General features: G+C 45.2%; 1 protein-coding gene across 4 annotated transcripts; it reads right to left on the bottom strand.

Annotated features, from left to right (window-relative positions):
* Window positions 1–800: 800 nt before the first annotated feature.
* RFX5 (regulatory factor X5) lies at window positions 801–7614 on the bottom strand. 4 transcript variants are annotated; one of them, XM_006055102.4, is made up of 10 exons: window positions 7171–7614; window positions 6192–6320; window positions 5907–5940; window positions 5411–5493; window positions 4848–4967; window positions 4533–4652; window positions 4310–4391; window positions 3809–4010; window positions 3481–3581; window positions 801–3327 (listed from the first exon to the last, which is right to left on the bottom strand). In XM_006055102.4, exons 2-10 carry the CDS (start codon window positions 6305–6307, stop codon window positions 2338–2340), a joined length of 1848 nt encoding a protein of 615 aa, XP_006055164.1. In that variant the 5' UTR covers window positions 6308–6320; window positions 7171–7614; the 3' UTR covers window positions 801–2337. The 4 variants fall into 4 exon arrangements, with proteins under 4 accessions (XP_006055164.1, XP_006055166.1, XP_006055165.1 ...); XM_006055104.4 differs by having other exon boundaries at window positions 7111–7180; XM_006055103.4 differs by lacking the exon at window positions 7171–7614 and adding an exon at window positions 6723–6847.
* Window positions 7615–19451: the final 11837 nt, after the last annotated feature.

The following is a 19451-nucleotide window of genomic DNA, read 5'->3' as shown; positions in this document are numbered from 1 at the left end:
AGAAGGCACAAGTAAATAGCAGAAATGAAAAGGAGGACACGACCACCCAGGGAGCAAAGGCGATAAAGAACATGGAAGGAATTTCATTAAAAAAAAAATGATGTAAAATGCACAAAACTCTAGAAAAACACTTTACCTAAATTGACTCAAGAAGAAATAGAAAGCCCAAATAGCCTATAATTATTAAAGAAATTGAATTAATAGTTAAGATGTTTCCCACAAAGAAATGCCAGGCTCAAATGGCTTACCAAGTTAAGTTTTATCAAACGATCAAAGGATGGTTCAGTTCAATCTAACATAAACATTTTTAGAGAATGAGACAAGAGGGAAGTTTCCAACTCAGAGGGTGTACAGACCAAAGGAACCATCTCAGAAGCCTTAGAAAGCTTACTAAAAACAAAGGCACTAACCTGTACAAGAATGTTAGTAGCAGCATTATTTATAAATGCAAAAAACTGGGAACAACCCAAATGTCCACTGACATGGATAAATTGTGGTTTATGCACTTGAAATATTATATAGATAAAAATGAGCGAATAATAGCTATCTACAACATGGATGAATCTTAGAAATAATGTTATGTGGGGAAAAAAAGCAAACCACAGGGGAATATTAGAGAATAAAATTTTGTAAAGCTAAAAAGCAAAACCATTTTTAAAGGGTATATACATAAATGGAAAGGATATATATATATATGTATGTATATATTGCAGGTAGTTAATAAACACAAAATTAAAGATAGTGGTGACCTCTAGGGAGAGCCAGGAGCATAGGTTAGGGGAAGAACACGAGAAATTCAGTAGTATTTCTAATGTTTTAATGTACAAATTGGGTGATGAGTCATTTAGTTATTATGCTTCATAACTTATTCACGTTAAATATATTCTTTATAGATATCAAACATTACATATAATTTTTAAAAATCTGCAATGGTGGAAATAAAGGAACAAACGAATGAAGGCTCCCTGAAAGAAAACGGAGAATCCCTGATGGAAGCTACCCTATGCAGAAGATAAAGTAGGTCCTTAATTAATGTTGGTTGGTTTACTGCTTTTCCCAAATATATACCTGAATTCCCTTCCTACTGGTGCTCCTAGATAGGCAAGGTACCTCCTTCCATACACACAGCCTAAACCCACAATCCCGGTCCAGCTAAGGCCTGACACTTACATGACAAGAGACTGACACCTGGTGGATAGAGAGTGAATTTAATAAAATGACTAGGGAGTAAACCTCACTCGGTGAAAGAGGCAGAAGGGTGGAGCATTGAGAATGAGGAGAAAACTAAAATTCAGAAAGGGGAGAATGAAGGATACCCATCTCTGAGAAGGAGGTGGAAGAAAAAGGGGGATTGTTATCCAAATGAGACTAAAGAGCTAGTCTCCAAATGAGAAAGATTTCCTTCTCATTCCCTGAGACCAGAATAAGAGGAAAAGAGGTTACAGCTGCTGTAAGGAAAATTCAAAACTATCTGGAAAAAAAGGAAGGAAGATAACTGGTCTCAGCCTAGCAAGCTAAAACCACACCTACTTCATAGCAGTGGCCAGGTGTCAGGTGACTCCCCGGGAACTCCCCACTCCCAGTCCCCATTGAGGAATCTATGTGATTCTAAGGAGGCTGATCCTGCCTTTTTTTTCAAAAGGTACAGGCCATGATGTAGCATAAATAAGCAAATTAGCATTTATTATACCAATCTCCTGCCCACAGTGACTGGCTAGGGATGGGTGTGTGACCCAGGCTGACCTCACCGAAGTGAATCTTAGGGCTATTGCTAGGATTCCTGGCACAAAGATGCCCTCTCTTTCTGGCTGGACATGAGAGAGGAAACATGGAATCTCAGGAGTGCTGGCAGCCACGAGGTGGACCAGGCTTAAGATGATCCTACAGAAGGTAGAATGGTGGGGGGAAAATCAATCAGGTATTTAGAGACTTACGGAGTCACTGGATCAGCTTTACCTGGAGTTGGCCCTACCTCTGGACTTGCCAGTCACATGAGCCAATAAATCTTTGTTTTTAAGCCAGTCTGAGTTAGGTTTTCTATGATTTAAAACCAAAAGACTCCAAGCCTAGGCATTCATCGTATTTCATCCCTATATTCCCATAAGATAGTGCAGGGATCCAGGAGAGGGGTCACTACAGATTAGTGACTCTAAAGCCAAGGGGACTGAGCTGGAAAGGTGAGAGGCAAAAATCAGGCACTATGTAAGACAGGGTGCCTCAGCTGTCTATACAGAAGAGAATGAAGAGCCAAGTGAGAAGCAAGTGCAAAGAAGGGCCTCTTCTAGGCAGCCAGGTAGAGTTAACATAGGGCTATAAACACTCCTTCCCACATACCTATCATGGGGGTGCTGCTTTGGGGTCTTTCCGCTCATGGGGAATGGAGCTCGGAAGCACATGCCCCTTTAAGTCTTTATTACCCTGTATGGAGGTGTCTGCTTCTCCCCTGACCAAATGAAGAGCCTCCTTTTGGCTTCTACTGCCCCTGATGACACTCACTTTGGGGGTGACAGGAGGAATTTTATCTTCTGCTTCTTTGGCATGACGGGAACTGGGGCCCCTTCCTCCTTTGGAAACAGCGCCATCCTCCTGACCTTGGGCAAGCACCCCCTTCTCAGCCTCTCCCACTGGCCCTGGCCCCCCTGACCCTCCAGCTGAGTTGCTCTCCCCTCCAGAGGCCCATGTCTCCCGTGGTAACCTTGAGGACTGGGCTGAGTCCACAGCAGCTGCTGATTTGTCGGGGGTAGAATTCCTTTCCCTACTTCCACCTGATTTTTTTCGAGGGCGCCCCCGTTTTCTTTTGGCATCACTTCCTGTATCGTCTAGATCTTGCTTTGTGGCTTTAGCTGGTGGGTCCTGCCCACTGGCTTCGCTCACAGGCACTTCAGCTGTCCTCTTGACACCTTTGTCATGGGGTCCCAGGTCACCACCTATGCCCACTTCCCTGTTCTCTGCACCCCTTGGCTGAGCGAGCCCCCCAGGGGGAGCTTGCCCAGGCCCAGGTCCAGGTCCAGGCAAAGCAGGAACCGTTGGTAAGATCATGTTAATGATGGGAACAGCTGCTTGGGGTCCCCCAGCCCTACTGGGCAGAGGCAGTGCAGCCATTTTCAGAGTGCCTGAAGAAAGTTTGGGGGCCAAGATGGGTGGAGAGACTCGGATTGGCGGAATAAGTGAGCGAGGGGCCCGGGGGAGGAGCAGAGGCAGCCGTGCCACTAGGGCATTAACCTGCGGGTTATTGGCTACTGGCGCCGGGCTCTCCGCTGCACTCTTCTTTCGCTCTCCACGTGCAGAGGGGCCAGCCCCAGCCCGGGGGTCTAGCTCTTTAGGAGGCTAAAAAGTAAAGAGAAGAACACAGTAAGTGGGAAGACTGGACAATGGAGGGAATATAGGAACAGGACGTGAAAAAGTACTGAACCCACTGGGCGAAGGGTGTACTACACCCCCAGCCCAGGGGAGTAAGGTCAAGGGCATCAGCTTCCTCACCTGGACCTGTCTCTCTGGTCTCTTATGAGAACCGCCCTCCAGGTTCTCTACCCCATTCTTGGATTTAGATGACCGTTCCCGAGGGGCATGTTCGTCCTCTTCTGCGGAGGTGCCAGAAAAGGAAAAGAGGTGAGGAAGGAACAGAATGGAGGAGGGAGGTGATTCTGACTGACTGACTGGTAGAGAGGCAGGAGAAAGAGGTGGGCTAAGGCATGTCTGGGAAGGGTCTCTAGGAACAGAAGGTGTCTCTCTCCTCATTTACGTGGGAGAGCCTTTAAGCTTGAAAGTGGCTGAAGGGTTCTCTGAACGTAATACAGGGTCCACCCACCAGCGAGTCCCACAGTTTTGAGCACATGGGCGTGTGCAGATCGGGCAGAGATGAGATGCTGCTGTAGCAGGAAGCGGGCAACCTCAACAATGGAACTGAAGGACCGTTTCAGGATTCGCTCGGCCCAGTCACAGGTCAAGGCACAGGCTGCTTCCACCAGCTCATCCCGAGGCGCTGGGGTTACTTCTGGGCCCATTTCTGGCTAAACAGGGGAAGGACACGCCCAATTACACTGTGAACAAAGGCCCCTCCGCCCCTCTCAGGCACCAATGTTGACCATAAGACCAGACTAGGGATGGCAGTAGCTTCTATCATGCCATCCCAGAAACCCCCAAATTCTCTTTCTCCTGTGCCTCAGCCATAGCGTAGGCAGAAGGGCATATCCTATAGGCTGAGAAACTGTGCCAAACGACCTAGGCTGTGTCAGGCCTCAAAACACCTCCCAAAGTCCTCTGCCATCTACTTTGGGGAGAAGAGTGCAGTCGGAGGGCTGTTACTTACACTCTCAGAGCCCTTTAGGTCAAGTCCGGGCAAGGGCGGCATAGATACCAAGGTCTTCCTTCGTATGCCACTGTAGCAATATCTGACATAAGTTAAGGGGTAACCAACACACTGGAGGTCCCCACGTAGGAATGTTGTGCTGTTTCCACTTCCAGCTCTTCACATCCTCATCCTAAGGTTCTTTCCCCAGGTCCTCCAGCCCACCCTCTCCAGTCAAGGATACTTGGACTGGCCCCGGCCACCAAGCCTTCGGGCCTTGATGTCAGGGAAGATCTCTCTGATGATTTTGCCAAAGTTGGCTGTGCTGAGTGGGCGGCAACACGCGAGGCTCTCGCAGTACTTCCTGAGTGAGGCAGGGACAGAGTGGGAAGAACACTCAAAGAAGAAGGTTTGTGGGTGGGTTCAGAGGGTCCCTGGGAATCAAGGTTGGGAGACCCTTGAAGTCCGGCTCCATCAAGGCAGGGGGCTCTCCAGGGAGGAGGGGGTAGTCCTAGGCCCACCTCCCCAGCCCCCCATCTACCCCCTCCCATCCACCCACCGATAGGCATCATAAACACTTTGTTTTGGCAGGCAGGTGTCGGTATGCTCCTCTAGGTGGTTGCGGATCCACCTGTAAGCATACATGTACTCCTCGTTGCTGAGTGTACTTGGCTCTGAGCTGCAAGAGAAATGAGAGAGACAAGTATTGCCAACATCCCCACAGTTGCCCTGGTTCCATCCAGATTATCACCTCAGTAGGGCTGGACTGAATCAGTGCATCCAGAATTCACCTTTCTCTGGTAAACCAAGGCAGGACAGCAACTTTTATTCCCGACTAAGGAGAGCTGTTATGAGTATTCCTATTCACCAAGCCCTTTTTAAGGGAGCCTTTCTTTCTTTTTTTTTTTTAAGTTTTTATTGAATTTGTTACAATACTGCTCCTGTTGTTTACATTTTGGTCAGGAGTCATGTGGGATCTTAGCTCCCCAACCAGGGATTGAAACCGCACGCCCTGCATTGGAAAGTGAAGTCTTAACCACTAGACCACCAGGGACCACCCCTAGGGAGCCTTTCTTTAAAAATAAGCACCTCTGATATCTAAAATTCCAGCACCAAACCTACCTTTTGTCTCCAGTACTGGGCCCCGAGGGGAGCTGAAGGTAGAGATACAGCTTGTCATTGTCTGAGAATTTCTGTACATCTTGCTGAAGTAGGGAGTAACAGAGAGGTAGGAAAAATTTTAAGGCCAAGAAATACCCAAGGTAGGACCCTCTGATCCTTACTAAACAGTCTAGCTGAGTGAGTGAGTGTCAGGCTGACAAAGGACCTTAGAAATGATTTAAGGCTAGGAGCCCTTAAGGATTACCAAGGTGAGAAGGGGAGTGGAGGGGATCAGCTCTGATTTTATCTCTACTGGGCTTCTCCACAAGAGGTCACAGAGATGAAGTGAGATGCTCAAGGTCAAAGTGATAACAAGTTGTAAAGCCAATTATCTTCTGACAGGGCAGACAGCACTGACTCCCTGACTCCCTTGCATAAACCTTTCTAACCCATATCCTCACCATCTTCATCCCCCCCACCAATGCCATCTCTCTTGCCTTCTTCCGCAAATACTCACCAGGATCGCCTCTACTTTGTTCTGCACGGCCTTGCTGTAGAGAAGAGGAAAAAGCTGGAGGTCATACAAAAGATTTCTCCCCATCCCTGTGGCTGACTGCCAGGGAGAGGAAGGGGTCTGAAAAGCCTAGCAGGCGCTCAAGAACTGCTACCATGATGAAAATCTCCCCTGGTCAGATGTACTCTTGTGGGGAGGTGCAGGTCATCCAATACAGAGGAAGAGAAGTGCTATAGGGATCTATACCCAGGTCTGAAACAAGGTTTAGAGATGGTGATGAGTACTTACGAAATGGTACCTCGGAGCCTCTGAAGAAGGGTGGTGGGTTCCCCCGCCTCAGCACTACCTGAGGAAGTCCTTCCCCCAGTCTTTGGGCTCTTAGCATTAGGTTCATCTTCTGCCATCCTGGCATGAGGGCTAGAGTTGAGAGAAGACAGGACAAGATTTAACAAGATTTCCCTTTCCCGCTGGAGGTCCCAGGGCACTCCTCACCTCTCTACCCAGAAAGGCAGAAAAACAGAAAGCTTCCGAATTTCCCCAGTGGTCTTTTTCTATAATTTGCTTTCTCCAAAAATTAGAAATTATTCCATTACTTCTCCAGGCCCATATATACCCAAAGAGATCTTTGCCATTTCCATTCTATCTGCCCCACCTTTCTGCAGTCTCCTAAATGTGGAAAACTGTAAAGGAAGAGATACGGGGGATTGGGAATCCACGTTAGAGAGAAATTTTCATTTCTGCCTCTGACCCCATACTGCCCTCCTTTCCCTCAACCATCACCACAAGATAAAGTTGTCTAATTCTCTAATATACTCTCACCACTGAATTTGCCTGGGAGGTCAGAAAGGATACGAACAGTTTCTGCCCTTCCAGGCTTGGAAAAAACTGGGCCCAACTTCTCATTACTTAATCTCGCCACGGCTTCCCCCGCAGCTCCCCCTCCCCACGTCGCCGGCCCCTACGTCATCGCCCTCACCTCCCCTCCCGACGCGCGCCCCCACTCCCTCCCTTCCCCCTCCATTCAATCCCGCGTTGCTGCAAAGTAGGGGGTTCAGGGTAGCGGAACTCCTGTGCTGGGCGTAGAAAACCCGGTTGCGGGAAAGGGGGGTCCTAGATTCGGGGCACGTGCACATGGGTGAAGAAGCAGTTGAAAATACAGCCAAAATCTTGTCTGCTCTCCTCCCAACTCATATTGCCCCCTCCCTACCTTTGAACAGTCACCTTCCAAAACAACCAACAATAAAGGTAAGGGAGAAAGAGAAACTACCTCGTAGCCACCTTCACTCCAGCCCAGCCCCACGATCCTGGCCCAGCGGGCTCGTGCGTTGCTTTATTTCCTTTTTTATGAATGGCTGGAACGGCCCCGATCTGCCTAGATACTCGGACGGCCTGCTCTACGATTGGTCGTTGCTGCCACCCGGAGACAGAAGGCGCCGGGCTCGCACCGGCGGCCGCTAAAATCTGCCTGGTAACAGAATCTGATTGGTCAATAGGGGAGGGAAAATCCAAAGTTGGTCTTATTTGAGTCAAGAGGGGGAAGTCCGGGTTAGGTTTCGGTTAAAACTGGGGTCGGTTGGGACTGCCGGTCCCAAGAGGTTCTTCTCTTAAAGGGACCGCAGGACGAAAGACCGGACGCTCTCCTCCTTTTGAAGCTTTCTTTGCTTTCTCCTTCCGTGTTTCAGTTTTGACTTCGGACGTCAGAGCTACTGGAAGAAAAGATTCAATGGATGATAAAATAGCTAGAAAATTATAGGTAGTAGTGATGGAAGTCGCTGGAAACTCACATTACCAGCTTTTGATGAAAAACAAGTTGAACTATTTCCCCCTAGTCCCCACCACCCAACACGTGCTTGCAGACACTCAGAGGAAACCTGCAAGCCCGAGCTCACATTCCTCAACTGATGGAGGCCTCTTAACCTCAGCAGCTGTACCACATAAAGCTAAAGTGCCCTTAGTCTTCCTAGGTTTCCCGCAAGGTTTCCCGCAAGTACCTCGTTTCCTTCCAAAGAGTCGCTGCTGCTTTTGCATCCCCTTAGTTCTGCAGTCAGTAAACAATGGCATTTTGACTGACTCCCCCAAGGGGTGCTGAATTCCCACCTGGACTGTTTCGCTTCAGAGAACATTGTACTGAACGGTCAGGCGTCCCTCTCCCTTTTGGTTAAGGCTTTTTAAGGTCAGGAGTCTGATGAAAACAATGAACCTTCTGCCACGAAAATACAGGTACAGGCCAAGCGGTGCATCTAATTTAAGAGGTCACGGACTCAAGGTTAATAACCCTTTGAATGGATGCACAGTTTTTTGTTTTGCACAGCAGATACATTACACCCAAAACTATGTTTGTAGTCCTGACCTGCAGTTCTCCAGTCTCATCATCACTGTGTTTTTGTAAAGAGGAGAGCAGTGTTGCCTCCTCATGTGTTCATGCAGCTCAGTCATTTTGACTCTTTGTGACCCCCTGGACAGTAGCCCGTCAAGTCTCCTCTGTCCAGGGAATTTTCCAGGCAAGAATACTGGAGTTGGTTGCCATTCCCTTCTCCATGGGATCTTCCCAACCCAGGGAAAGAACCCATGTCTCTGGGGTCTCCTGCAGTGGCAGGCAAATTCTTTACCACTGAGCCATCTGGGAAGCCTGATTTTGTGATCATCGCCCTTTGCAGCCTGCACTTCCCTACTACTAGCTTTGGTGGGTCCTGGGGGAACAAACCCAGGGGACTGTGGAGTTGGGGAAATACAAATATACTGCCTAGAAGGTTTTCTAGTAACAGCTAAAATTTATTGTTTATTGCGTGCCAGACACCAGACCAAATGTTAAATACCTTATTTTGAAGTAGGAACTATTGTTGCCTCCATTTTACAGACAAGGAAGCAGACTTGGAGAGGTGAAGGGACTTGTCCAGAGTTACATTGTATTAAGTGCTGGAATCAGGATCCAAAGTCCGTCCCTCTGCCTTCAGAGCCCATTCTCTTGAATACTGCCCTAGATTGCATTTATACAGATTATCAGGTGCTCATGTACAAGTATGGGTATAGACTGATGGAAAGATACCCCAAACACCACTGTTTGGTATAAAGTGGAATGTAAAGCACTTTAAATGGAAAAAGAATTTGGGGTAAATTGTGCTGGCTTACAAAGTTCATTTTTTTAAAAAATAATCTTATTCATTTATTTTTGGCTGCGCTGGGTCTTTGTTGCTGCATGGGCTTCTCATTGCTGTGGTTTCTCTTGTTGCTGAGCAGAGGCTCTAGGGCACGTGGGCTCAGTAGCTGAGGTTCCCAGGCTCTAGAGCACAGGCTCAGTAGTTCTGGTGCACAGACTTAGTTGCTCTGAGGCATGTAGATCAGGGATTGAACCTGTGTCTCCTGCATTGGCAAGTGGGTTCTATATCACTGAACCACCACGGAAGCCCTGGCTTAGGAATTTGAAGGTGGCAGAGAATAATCAGAAGCTTTAGCAAAGGGAGGAAAAGTATCATAGCTGTGAAAGGGAAATTATTTTGACAGCACTGTAGAAAGGCCAGGTTGAGTCAGGAGGTGGGAAGGCTAGAGATGGGAAAAACAGGCAACTAAATATTTATGCCAAATTTCTACCTAAGAGCTGAGGATACAAAGCTGAATAAGGTATAATAAGGTACTGTTGCAGGAAGGAAGCCAATTTTGACTCCATGTTGGAAACTGTTTCTTTGACTTGCTTTTATTGTTATAATTATACTCAATGGCTTGCCTGGAGGACCCTGCCCCTCTGCTTGACTCTAAACTAAAGTGCCTTTCTTCATCTTATGGACAGATAGTTTGTCCCTGCCCACCTGTGAATAGAAGAGACTAACACACCCCTTTTGAAGTTTGGACATTCCCTTGGAGATGTTTTGCAAGACTGAAGACCCTTTCACTTTACTTCCCCACTGCATCTTCCTCTCTATTCTGCCTTTTGACTTTAGTTCCTCATTGCTTCTTTCTCTCTAATCTATAAAACAATCTGGCATCCAGACCCCAATAAGATGGTTATTTTGAGGCGCTAGCCTTGCCTCAACACCTTGTCTCTTGGATTCATTGGTCTATTGTACAGCGAACAGAGTGAGATTGGACTTGGTAACAGTATGATGGTCCTTGCCCTGAGAAGTAACAATAAAAATTGTCTGATAAGCATCATTATAATAACAGCAAATATTTATTAACATTAATATGTGCTGAGGGTTGTTCTAGGGCCTCATATATGTTACGTTTTTAATCTCATAGCAACTCTATCGGATAAGTACAATGATTATCCCTATTTTACAGATGAGGAGACTGAGGTAATGAGAGATTAATACTTTGCCCAAGATTACACAGTAAGTGATGGACCTAGGATCTGAACTGGGCTGCCTGGCTTCAGAATTTGCTCTTCAGTTCAGTTCAGTCGCTCAGTCGTGTCTGACTCTTTGTGACCCCATGAGTCACAGCACACCAGGCCTCCCTGTCCATCACCAACTCCCGGAGTTTACTCAAACTCATGTGCATCCAGTTGGTGATGCCATCCAGCCATCTCATCCTCTGTCGTCCCCTTCTCCTCCTGCCCCCAATCCCTCCCAGTATCAGGGTCTTTTCCAATGAGTCAACTCTTCACATGAGGTAGCCAAAGTACTGGAGTTTCATCAGTCCTTCCAATGAACACCCAGGACTGATCTCCTAAGACTGGTTGGATCTTCTTGCAGTCCAAGGGACTCTCAAGAGTCTTCTCTAACACCACAGTTCAAAAGCATCAATTCGTTGGTGCTCAGCTTTCTTCACAGTCCAACTCTCACATCCATACATGACTACTGGAAAAACCATAGCCTTGATTAGACGGACCTTTGTTGGCAAAGTAATGTCTCTGCTTTTGAATATGCTATCTAGGTTGGTCATAACTTTCTTTCCAAGGAATAAGCGTCTTTTAATTTTATGGCTGCAGTCACCATCTGCAGTGATTTTGGAGCCCAGAAAAATAAAGTCTGACACTGTTTGCACTGTTTCCCCATCTATTTCCCATGAAGTGATGGGACCAGATGCCATGATCTTCATTTTCTGAATGTTGAGCTTTAAGCCAACTTTTTCACTCTCCACTTTCACCAAGAGGCTTTTGAGTTCCTCTTCACTTTCTGCCATAAGGGTGGTGTCAGCTGCATATCTGAGGTTACTGATATTTCTCCTGGCAATCTTGATTCCAGCTTGTGCTTCTTCCAGCCCAGCGTTTCTCATGATGTACTCTGCATATAAGTTAAATAAGTAGGGTGACAATATACAGCCTTGACATACTCCTTTTCCTATTTGGAACCAGTCTGTTGTTCCATGTCCAGTTCTAACTGTTGCTTCCTGACCTGCATACAGGTTTCTCAAGAGGCAGGTCAGGTGGTCTGGTCTTCCCATCTCTTTCAGAATTTTCCACAGTTTATTGTGATCCACACAGTCAAAGGCTTTGGCATAGTCAATAAAGAAGAAATAGATGTTTTTCTGGAAGTCTCTTGCTTTTTCGATGATCCAGCAGATGTTGGCAATTTGATCTCTGGTTCCTCTGTCATTTCTAAAACCAGCTTGAACATCTGGAAGTTCACGGTTCACATATTGCTGAAGCCTGGCTTGGAGAATTTTGAGCATTACTTTACTAGCATGAGAGATGAGTGCAATTGTGTGGTAGTTTGAGCATTCTTTGGCATTGCCTTTCTTTGGGATTGGAATGAAAACTGACCTTTTCCAGTCCTGTGGCCACTGCTCAGTTTTCCAAATTTGCTCTTAGGCACTATTATACATTGATTACTAAAATTGGGAAGGAATACTTTTTTCTTTAATATTTACTTTTAGTTATGTGTTTGGGTATGGCACATACAATCTTTAATCTTCCTTGCATGTGATCCTTTTTTAGTTTTGGCATGCAGAATCTCCAGTTGTGGCTCCTGGGCTCTAGTTCCCCCACCAGGGATCAAACCTGGGCCCCCCACATTGGGAGCTTGGAGTCCCAGCCACTGGGTTACCAGGGAAGTCCTAGGAGGGAATTTCTTAAACAAACATAAGAATGTAAACCATAAAGGAAAATACTGATAAATTTAGATACATTAATATTAGAAACAAATTTATTTTAAAAACTACTGTAAAAAGAATGCAAAGTCAAGCTACAAACTTGAAGAAGATGTTTTCAAGACATAACTGAAAAGGACTGTTATCTGGAATTTATAAAGACCTCCTACAAATAAAAAGATGAACCACCAAATAGACTAAGGGCCAGCAGAGAAAATGAACAGGAATTTTATAAAAGAAGCAGAAATGGCTCATAAATATGAAAAGTTGTTCATTCTCTATAGTAATCAAGAAAATATAAAGTAAAACCACATGAAGATATCATTTCACACTCACTAATACGCTGGCAAAAATTTAAAAGTCTAGCAATATTGAGATTTGACATGGCTGTGGAGCAACAGGAGCTCTCATCTACTGCTGGTGAAAAGTATAACTTGGTATAACTATTTTGAGAAATTATATGTTTTGGTATAACTATTTTGTATTAATTGGTAATGTTGAATGTGTTAATATCTTATGATTCTGCAGTCCTACCCCTACAGATATGCCCTAAAGACAGAAGGAGTAAGGTTTATAGTCCCACTGATTGCATTAGCAAAACTGGAAACAATCCAAATGCCCACCTGCAGTGGAATGATAAATTGTAGTACATTCATATGATGGAATATCAGAGAGCAGTATAAATGAATGAGCCATGGCTACACATGTCCACATGGATGAATTTTAGAAACAGTGAAAGAACACAAAAGAAAATATACGGTACAATGCAATGAATAGCTATTTAATGGCAGGCAAAACTGAATAATGTATTATTTATGGATTTACATATCTGGTAAAAAAATAAATGAAAAGTAATAGTATCATTATCATAAAGTTAAGGATATAAGTTACCTCTGGTAAGCAAGGGAAAAAAGGTTTGGGAGTAATTGTTCAGCAGCCAGTCAATCAATAATGTCTTCCATAGGACCTAATTTAATTTGTTTGTTTCCCAAATGAATGGCCAGTCATTTAAAAATATTTATCATTTCCTTCTTATTATAGTTATTTCCTTTTATGATGTTATCTTATACTTTTATCCTATGCTAAGTTCCCTTTTATAGTTGGGCCTATTTCTGGGCCTTTTTCTCTACTGTTGATTCTATTTGTCTATTAGTCTATCCATAACACTCTATTTTAATTAATGTAATTATATAGTATGTTTGGGGACCTCCCTGGTAACTCAGTGGTAAAGAATTCACCTGCCAATGCAGGTGATGTGTTTCATCCCTGGGTTGGGAGGATCACCTGGAGAAAGTGAAAGTGTTAGTTGCTGAGTTGTGTCTGATTCTTTGTGTGACTCCATGGACTGTAGCCCGCCAGTCTCGTCTGTTCATGGAATTCTCCAGGCAAGAATGCTGGAGTGGGAATGAAGAGATGCAAGAATGAAGAGAACCTCCTGGTTCTCCTCCAGGGGATCTTTCTGACCCAGGGATCTAACCTGGGTCTCCTGCACTGCAGGCAGATTCTTTACTGTCGGAGCCACCAGGGAAGCCCCCTCCCCTGGAGAAGGAAATGGCAACCCACTTTAGTATTCTTGCCTGGAAAAATCCCATGGGCAGAGGAACCTGGTGGGCTATATAGTCCATGGAGTTGAAAAAGAGTCAGACATGACTTAGTGACTAAACAACAACAGCAACAGTGTGTTTTGATGACTAATGCTGAAAGTTTTTCATTATTAGTTTTGTTAACTGAAAAAAATTATTCCTACATAGGGAAGATTATATTTTTCAAATATGGGCACAATAACATTTCTGGTTCCACATGCTATTCCAGAACCTTGCCACTTTCCCATCAAGAAGTGGAGTTTGTTTCTTGTCCCCTTAATTTAGCCTTTGTGAGTGTCTCAATAAATGCATGTGGTGGAAGTGACACTGTATGACTTCCAAGTCTGGGTTAGAACAGGTAATAGTGTTTCTTCTTTCCTGTCTCTTGGGACATGCCCTTGGAAACCAGCCACCACGTTGTGAGGAAGCCACGCAGCCAGATGGAAAAGCCTGTGTATGTCATAGCCCCAGCGGGGGTCCCAGGTGACAGCCAACATCAGTCATCAGATATGTGAGTGAGTGAGCCAGCAAATGGCTCTAGCCTCTAGCCTTTAATTTGCTCCCATTGACGCAGAGTGGACCAGAAACAAGCTGTTCCCATAGAGCCCTTTCTAAATTACAGGTTTGTGAGTAAAAATATTAATCCGCTAAGTTTTAGAGGTCATTTGTTACACAGCAATAGATAACTGAAACAGTGTATTTAAATTTCTAGATTAGTTTTAGAAACATCTTGTCAAGTTTCATTATAAAACCTTCACTCCTCTGAGGTAACATGTTCTGCTAAGTAGCATCCCGCCCTATTACCCTGTCCTTACAAACACAAGTCTACCTAAATGGAAGTTTTTGTTGAATTTCTTCTTAAAAGTGGGAATTTTACTATATATATGTAAAGTGTATACACACGCACACATATCTGCAACTTAACTTTTAAAATAATATTTACTTGTTTTTATTTATTTGGCTGAGCCAGATCTCAGTTGTGGCACGCGGGATCTTCAATCTATGTTGTGGCATGTGAACTCTTAATTGTGATATGTGGGATCTATTTCCCCAACCAAGAATTGGCAGCATGTGAACTGCGATATATGGGATCTATTTCCTCAACCAAAAATTGAACCTGGGCCCCCTGCATGGGGAGTGCAGAGTCTCAGCCACTGGACCACCAGGAAGTCCCTGCAACTTACTTTTTTAACCTTACAAAATGTTGTATATATTCATCTGTCAGGTGGTGTTTAGAGCAGAAAGTCTGCTAAGCATCGAAACCAGTAAGTCAGGGAAGGGACTCGTAAGAGCATGCTGGAGAATGCCATGAGTGGATATTTAGAGCATGGAGCCAGGCAATCAAACACATGAAAGGTGCAAGAAGGAGGATTATCCTCATTAGTCCCTGAGAAGAGTGCAGCTGCCTGAAGATGCCTTTAGGGACCCAACCACAGTGTGTGGGAGGGCTGATTATGCTTGATGGAATGGCAGTGGGGTGGACACTTTCCAGTACTCTCACATCTTTCATCATGGTAGACTGAGGCTACAGCTTTTCTCAGGGTGGAAGGGTGTCCCTGGGCTTAGCAAACTCTCCAGAACCTTCCAGATGGTTTCCTAGGCCAACTTGTGGAGCTGACCATGGTGCTGGCAGGAGATCCCAGGTGATATACCCGAGTTTTCATGTAGCAAGCTCAGCTTTGCTATTGCTCAGTAGCCCAGTGGTGGGCCATGGGGTGGAATCTTCATGAAGACAACAGCGAGAGGTCTTGTCATGGTGGATATATCAGGGATTAGGGGAGACTGGGTCACAGATTGCTGGTGATAGGAGGGCCTCTCTCGTATTTGGAGTGTCTGTTCCAGTGATGTAGGGGCAGAATAGTGAGATGAGGCCAGGATTAGGATGCAGGTGAAGAGATTTCTTTAAAAAAATAAAATTTTTATTATGAAAAAATTTCAAATATAGAAAAAAGGAAGGAAAACTATAACCCCCATATATACATACCCATCATCCTGCTTTAAGAATTGTCAACATTTGGCCAATCTAGTTTTATCTAGACCTATTCCACTCTCCAACTCACTCACTCTAGATTATTTAATATAGATATTCATTGTATCATTATAGCTGTTATATATAGATATATCAAATAATATACTCCTCTGTCCCTGGGATTCTCCAGGCAAGAATACTGGAGTGGGTTGCCATTTCCTTCTCCAATGCATGAAAATGAAAAGCGAAAGTGAATTCGCTCAGTCATGCCCAACTCTTAGCGACCCCAAGGACTGCAGCCTACCAGGCTCCTCCGTCCATGGGATTTTCCAGGCAAGAGTACTTGGAGTGGGGTGCCATTGCCTTCTCCCATATATCAACTAGTTCAGGATTTATGTAAATACTTCAGTATGACTAAAAATAAGGACTCTTTTAAACACAGTCCTAATGCCATAATCACGCCTAAAAAATAATCTGTTATTATCATCAAATATCCACTGGGTGTCCAAATTTTTCCAATTTTCTGAAAGAAAATGTATTTTTTCTGTGATATGTTCCAAACAATAACAGCAAGGTCCACACATTGCATTACATTTGGTTTTGGTTGATGTTTCTTAAATCTTTCTAATGTACATTTTCTCAGTTTATTTGTTGAGGAAACTGGTCATTTGCTCTATAGAATTTCCCACATTCCCCATTTTTATAATTGCACCTTTATAGTACAATAACCTTTTATTATTTAAAAGTTATGTATTGCTTTGTATTTATTTTATTTTTGGCAGCTCTGAGTCTTCGTTGCTATGCAGGCTTCCTCCAGTGGCAATCGTTCTCATTGCAGTGACTTCTCTTGTTGCAGAGCACAGGCTGTAGGCAAGAAGGCTCAGTAGGCGCTCACCAACTCCAGAGCACAGGCTCGGTTGTTGTGGTACATGGGCTTAACTGTCTGACAGAATGTGGGATCTTCCCAGACGTGGGATCTTCCCACACCAGGGATCATACCCATGTCCCCTGCATTGGCAAGCGGATTCTTAACCACTGGACCACCAGGGAGGTCCTGTTTTTAACCTTTTAAAACTTGTTCCTCTGTCTCCTTTATTTCCTGTAAACTGACCATGAGCTCTTCAGTCTTGATCAGTTTAATTTTGACTTTTTGGCAAGAATACTTTATGGGTGGTGCTGTGTACTTCCTACTGCATCACATTAAGACGTACTCTTTTTGTGATATAAAGATTAAATAGTGTATTCAGGTTTCATCATCTGATCTAGCCATTATGAAACCCCATTTTGGTCTTTCATGGAATGGTTTTAGCAGTCACTGATGATTATTGCCTGGATCCAGTTGTCATTAGAGGTTACACATTGGTACTATCCAAATTCTATCACTCCTGAATTTACTAGCTAAAATTCTTTGTTGCTGTTGTTTGGGTGGTTGTTTTCTTCATTTTATTTTTGCTTGGGAGTTGGGAGGCTTTGGGCTTGGGGGGCATCAATTTAGGGGCAGCATTTGATGTCCCAGGGACTGATGGGACATGGAGTCCAACCCCTAAAGGCTGTCATGCATTGGGCGAGCTGATGGCTACCCCTATCCACAGGTCAGGACACCTGGGGCCTGACCGCCTTGGGGTGCTAGGTGCAGGACCACGTCCTGCCCACCAGCTGACATTTTGTAAAGGACTTTGTAAGGGACTTTTCCTCATCAACTACTTGCTTACCCCAAGGCAAGTTCCTTCTGAAGAAGTTTGGTTATCGAAAAGGACAGGGTAGAAACCTAGGAGAGACTTGTGTTGTCTGGGTTTGAGTGCTAAGTCGCTTCAATTGTGTCTGACTCTTTGCAACCCCATGAACTATAGCCCACCAGTCTCCTCTGTCCATGGGATTCTCCAGGCAAGAATAACTGGAGTGGGTTGCCATGCCCATCTCTTCCCAACTCAGGGATTGAATGTCTCTTGTATCTCCTACATTGGCAGGCAGGTTCTTAACCACCAGTACCACCTGGGAAGCCTGAGACTTCTGTTACGTGCTACATGCTAAGTTGCTCAGTCTTGTCTGACTCTTTGAGGCCTCATGGACTATATCCTCGAAGGCTCTTCTTTGAACTCTGTTGCTGCTGCTGCTGCTGCTAAGTCGCTTCAGTCATGTCCGACTCTGAGCGACCCCATAGACAGCAGCCCACCAGGCTCCCCTGTCCCTGGGATTCTCCAGGCAAGAACACTGGAGTGGGTTGCCATTTCCTTCTCCAATGCAGGAAAGTGAAAAGTGAAAGTGAAGCCGCTCAGTGGTGTCTGACCCTCAGCGACCCCATGGACCGCAGCCTTCCAGGCTCCTCCATCCATGGGATTTTCCAGGCAAGAATACTGGAGTGGGACTCTGTTAAGACCCAGTAAATCCCAAGGCTCCCTGAAACTTAGTCATAGTTTACAGTCACTTATTGATTAAGGCAGAAGCTGGATGCTGAGAGTAGGCAGGAAGTCTCAGTATAATGTGGCATATATTCGGGCTGAGATGAAGTGTTTGTTGCTATTATTGTTTAGTCACTAAGTCATGCCTGACTCTTTTGTGACTACCATGGACTGTAGCCTGCCAGGCTCCTCGGTCCATGGGATTTCCCACGCAAAGATACTGGCGTGGGTTGCCATTTCTTCCTGCAGAGGATCTTCCTGACCCAAGGACTGAACTCGTGTCTCCTGCATTGGCAGGTGGATTCTTTGCCACTGAGCCACCAGAGGTAAAGTGTAGGATGTCACTAACCTGGAGCCATTAGGGAAGGAGGTTTTCCCAGGGATATCACGATCTAGCCCAGATGGCAGGTAAGGCAGTGAGAGGGAATCAACACTCAAGTTGAGGTAGATGTTTCAAGGAGCATGTTTAAAGACCTCAGGGAAAGGGAATTTCCCTGATGGTCCAGTGGTTAAGACTCAGTGCCTCCAATCGCTGGGGAACTAAGATCCCACATACTGCATGGCATGGTCAAAATGAAACATAACCATAAAGACCTCAGAGGGAAAGAGTGCAGCCTGGCCATCTTGGGGGTCTTAGACTATTTCAGTATTTAGAATAAAGACATCTTTGTGGAAGACAGAAAATAAGGTAGATTAATACCTGCATGTTGCTTGATACTGTCTTGGGTAGAGAGTGAAGGAGTCAATGGAATTACTGCTTGGCTGCTGCCTCTTAGATTCCTGAAACTTCCATTGCATTCCTCTTACAAACAACTGATGACTTAATGCAGAGAAAGGAGACATCTCTGATTTGGGCAAGGTTCTAAAACACCGTCCAGGCAAGGAGGGAAGAGTCCTGGGGCCTGGTCTGCTGGGTTGGTTACCTTGAGTCCCAGCCTTCCTGCCCAGTCTCGTTCCTGTCTTCCAGGTAGGAGGTGACAAACCTAACCTCCCCGGACCGGTGTGCTCTCCCAGTCTTGGCAGCAGCATTGGGACCTGACAGCACCATCTATGTCAGGGGTCTAGGGGATCTCCTGCGTGTGAGAGGCCATGTTACATTCTCCTGGGGGTGGTGGATGAGATGGTTGGTTCATTAAAAGAAAGCACAAATTAGCGACTTCCCTGGTGGTCCAGTGGCTAAGATTCCACATTCCCAGTGCAGGGGGTCCAGATTTGATCCCTTGGCAGGGAAGTAGATCCTACATGCCACAATTAAGAGCCTGCACAGCCAAATACATAAACGTTTTTTTTTTAATTTAAAAGATTAAAAAAAAAATAGTTTAGGAACACTGATTGATAGTCTCACCCTGCCAGCTCTCCTTGTGACAACCGCCTTCAAAATCTTCAGGTTCTATCTGGCCATAAAAGTGAGATTTTGGCACCAATAGCATCATACTGTAATCATTGGCACGAACTAGTCATCATAACTACCCCACCCCTTGGTCCTCTTCAGGACTTTCCTGTGCAAGATACAACGGGTCAACAGAGGAGGAGCCATAGGCCCAGTGCCCCCAGAGACAAAGTGATCTCAGGA

This window comes from Bubalus bubalis, chromosome 6 (genome assembly GCF_019923935.1).
Source record: "Bubalus bubalis isolate 160015118507 breed Murrah chromosome 6, NDDB_SH_1, whole genome shotgun sequence".
Taxonomy (NCBI): Eukaryota; Metazoa; Chordata; class Mammalia; order Artiodactyla; family Bovidae; genus Bubalus; species Bubalus bubalis.
This window is presented reverse-complemented; position numbering and strand designations above follow the sequence as displayed.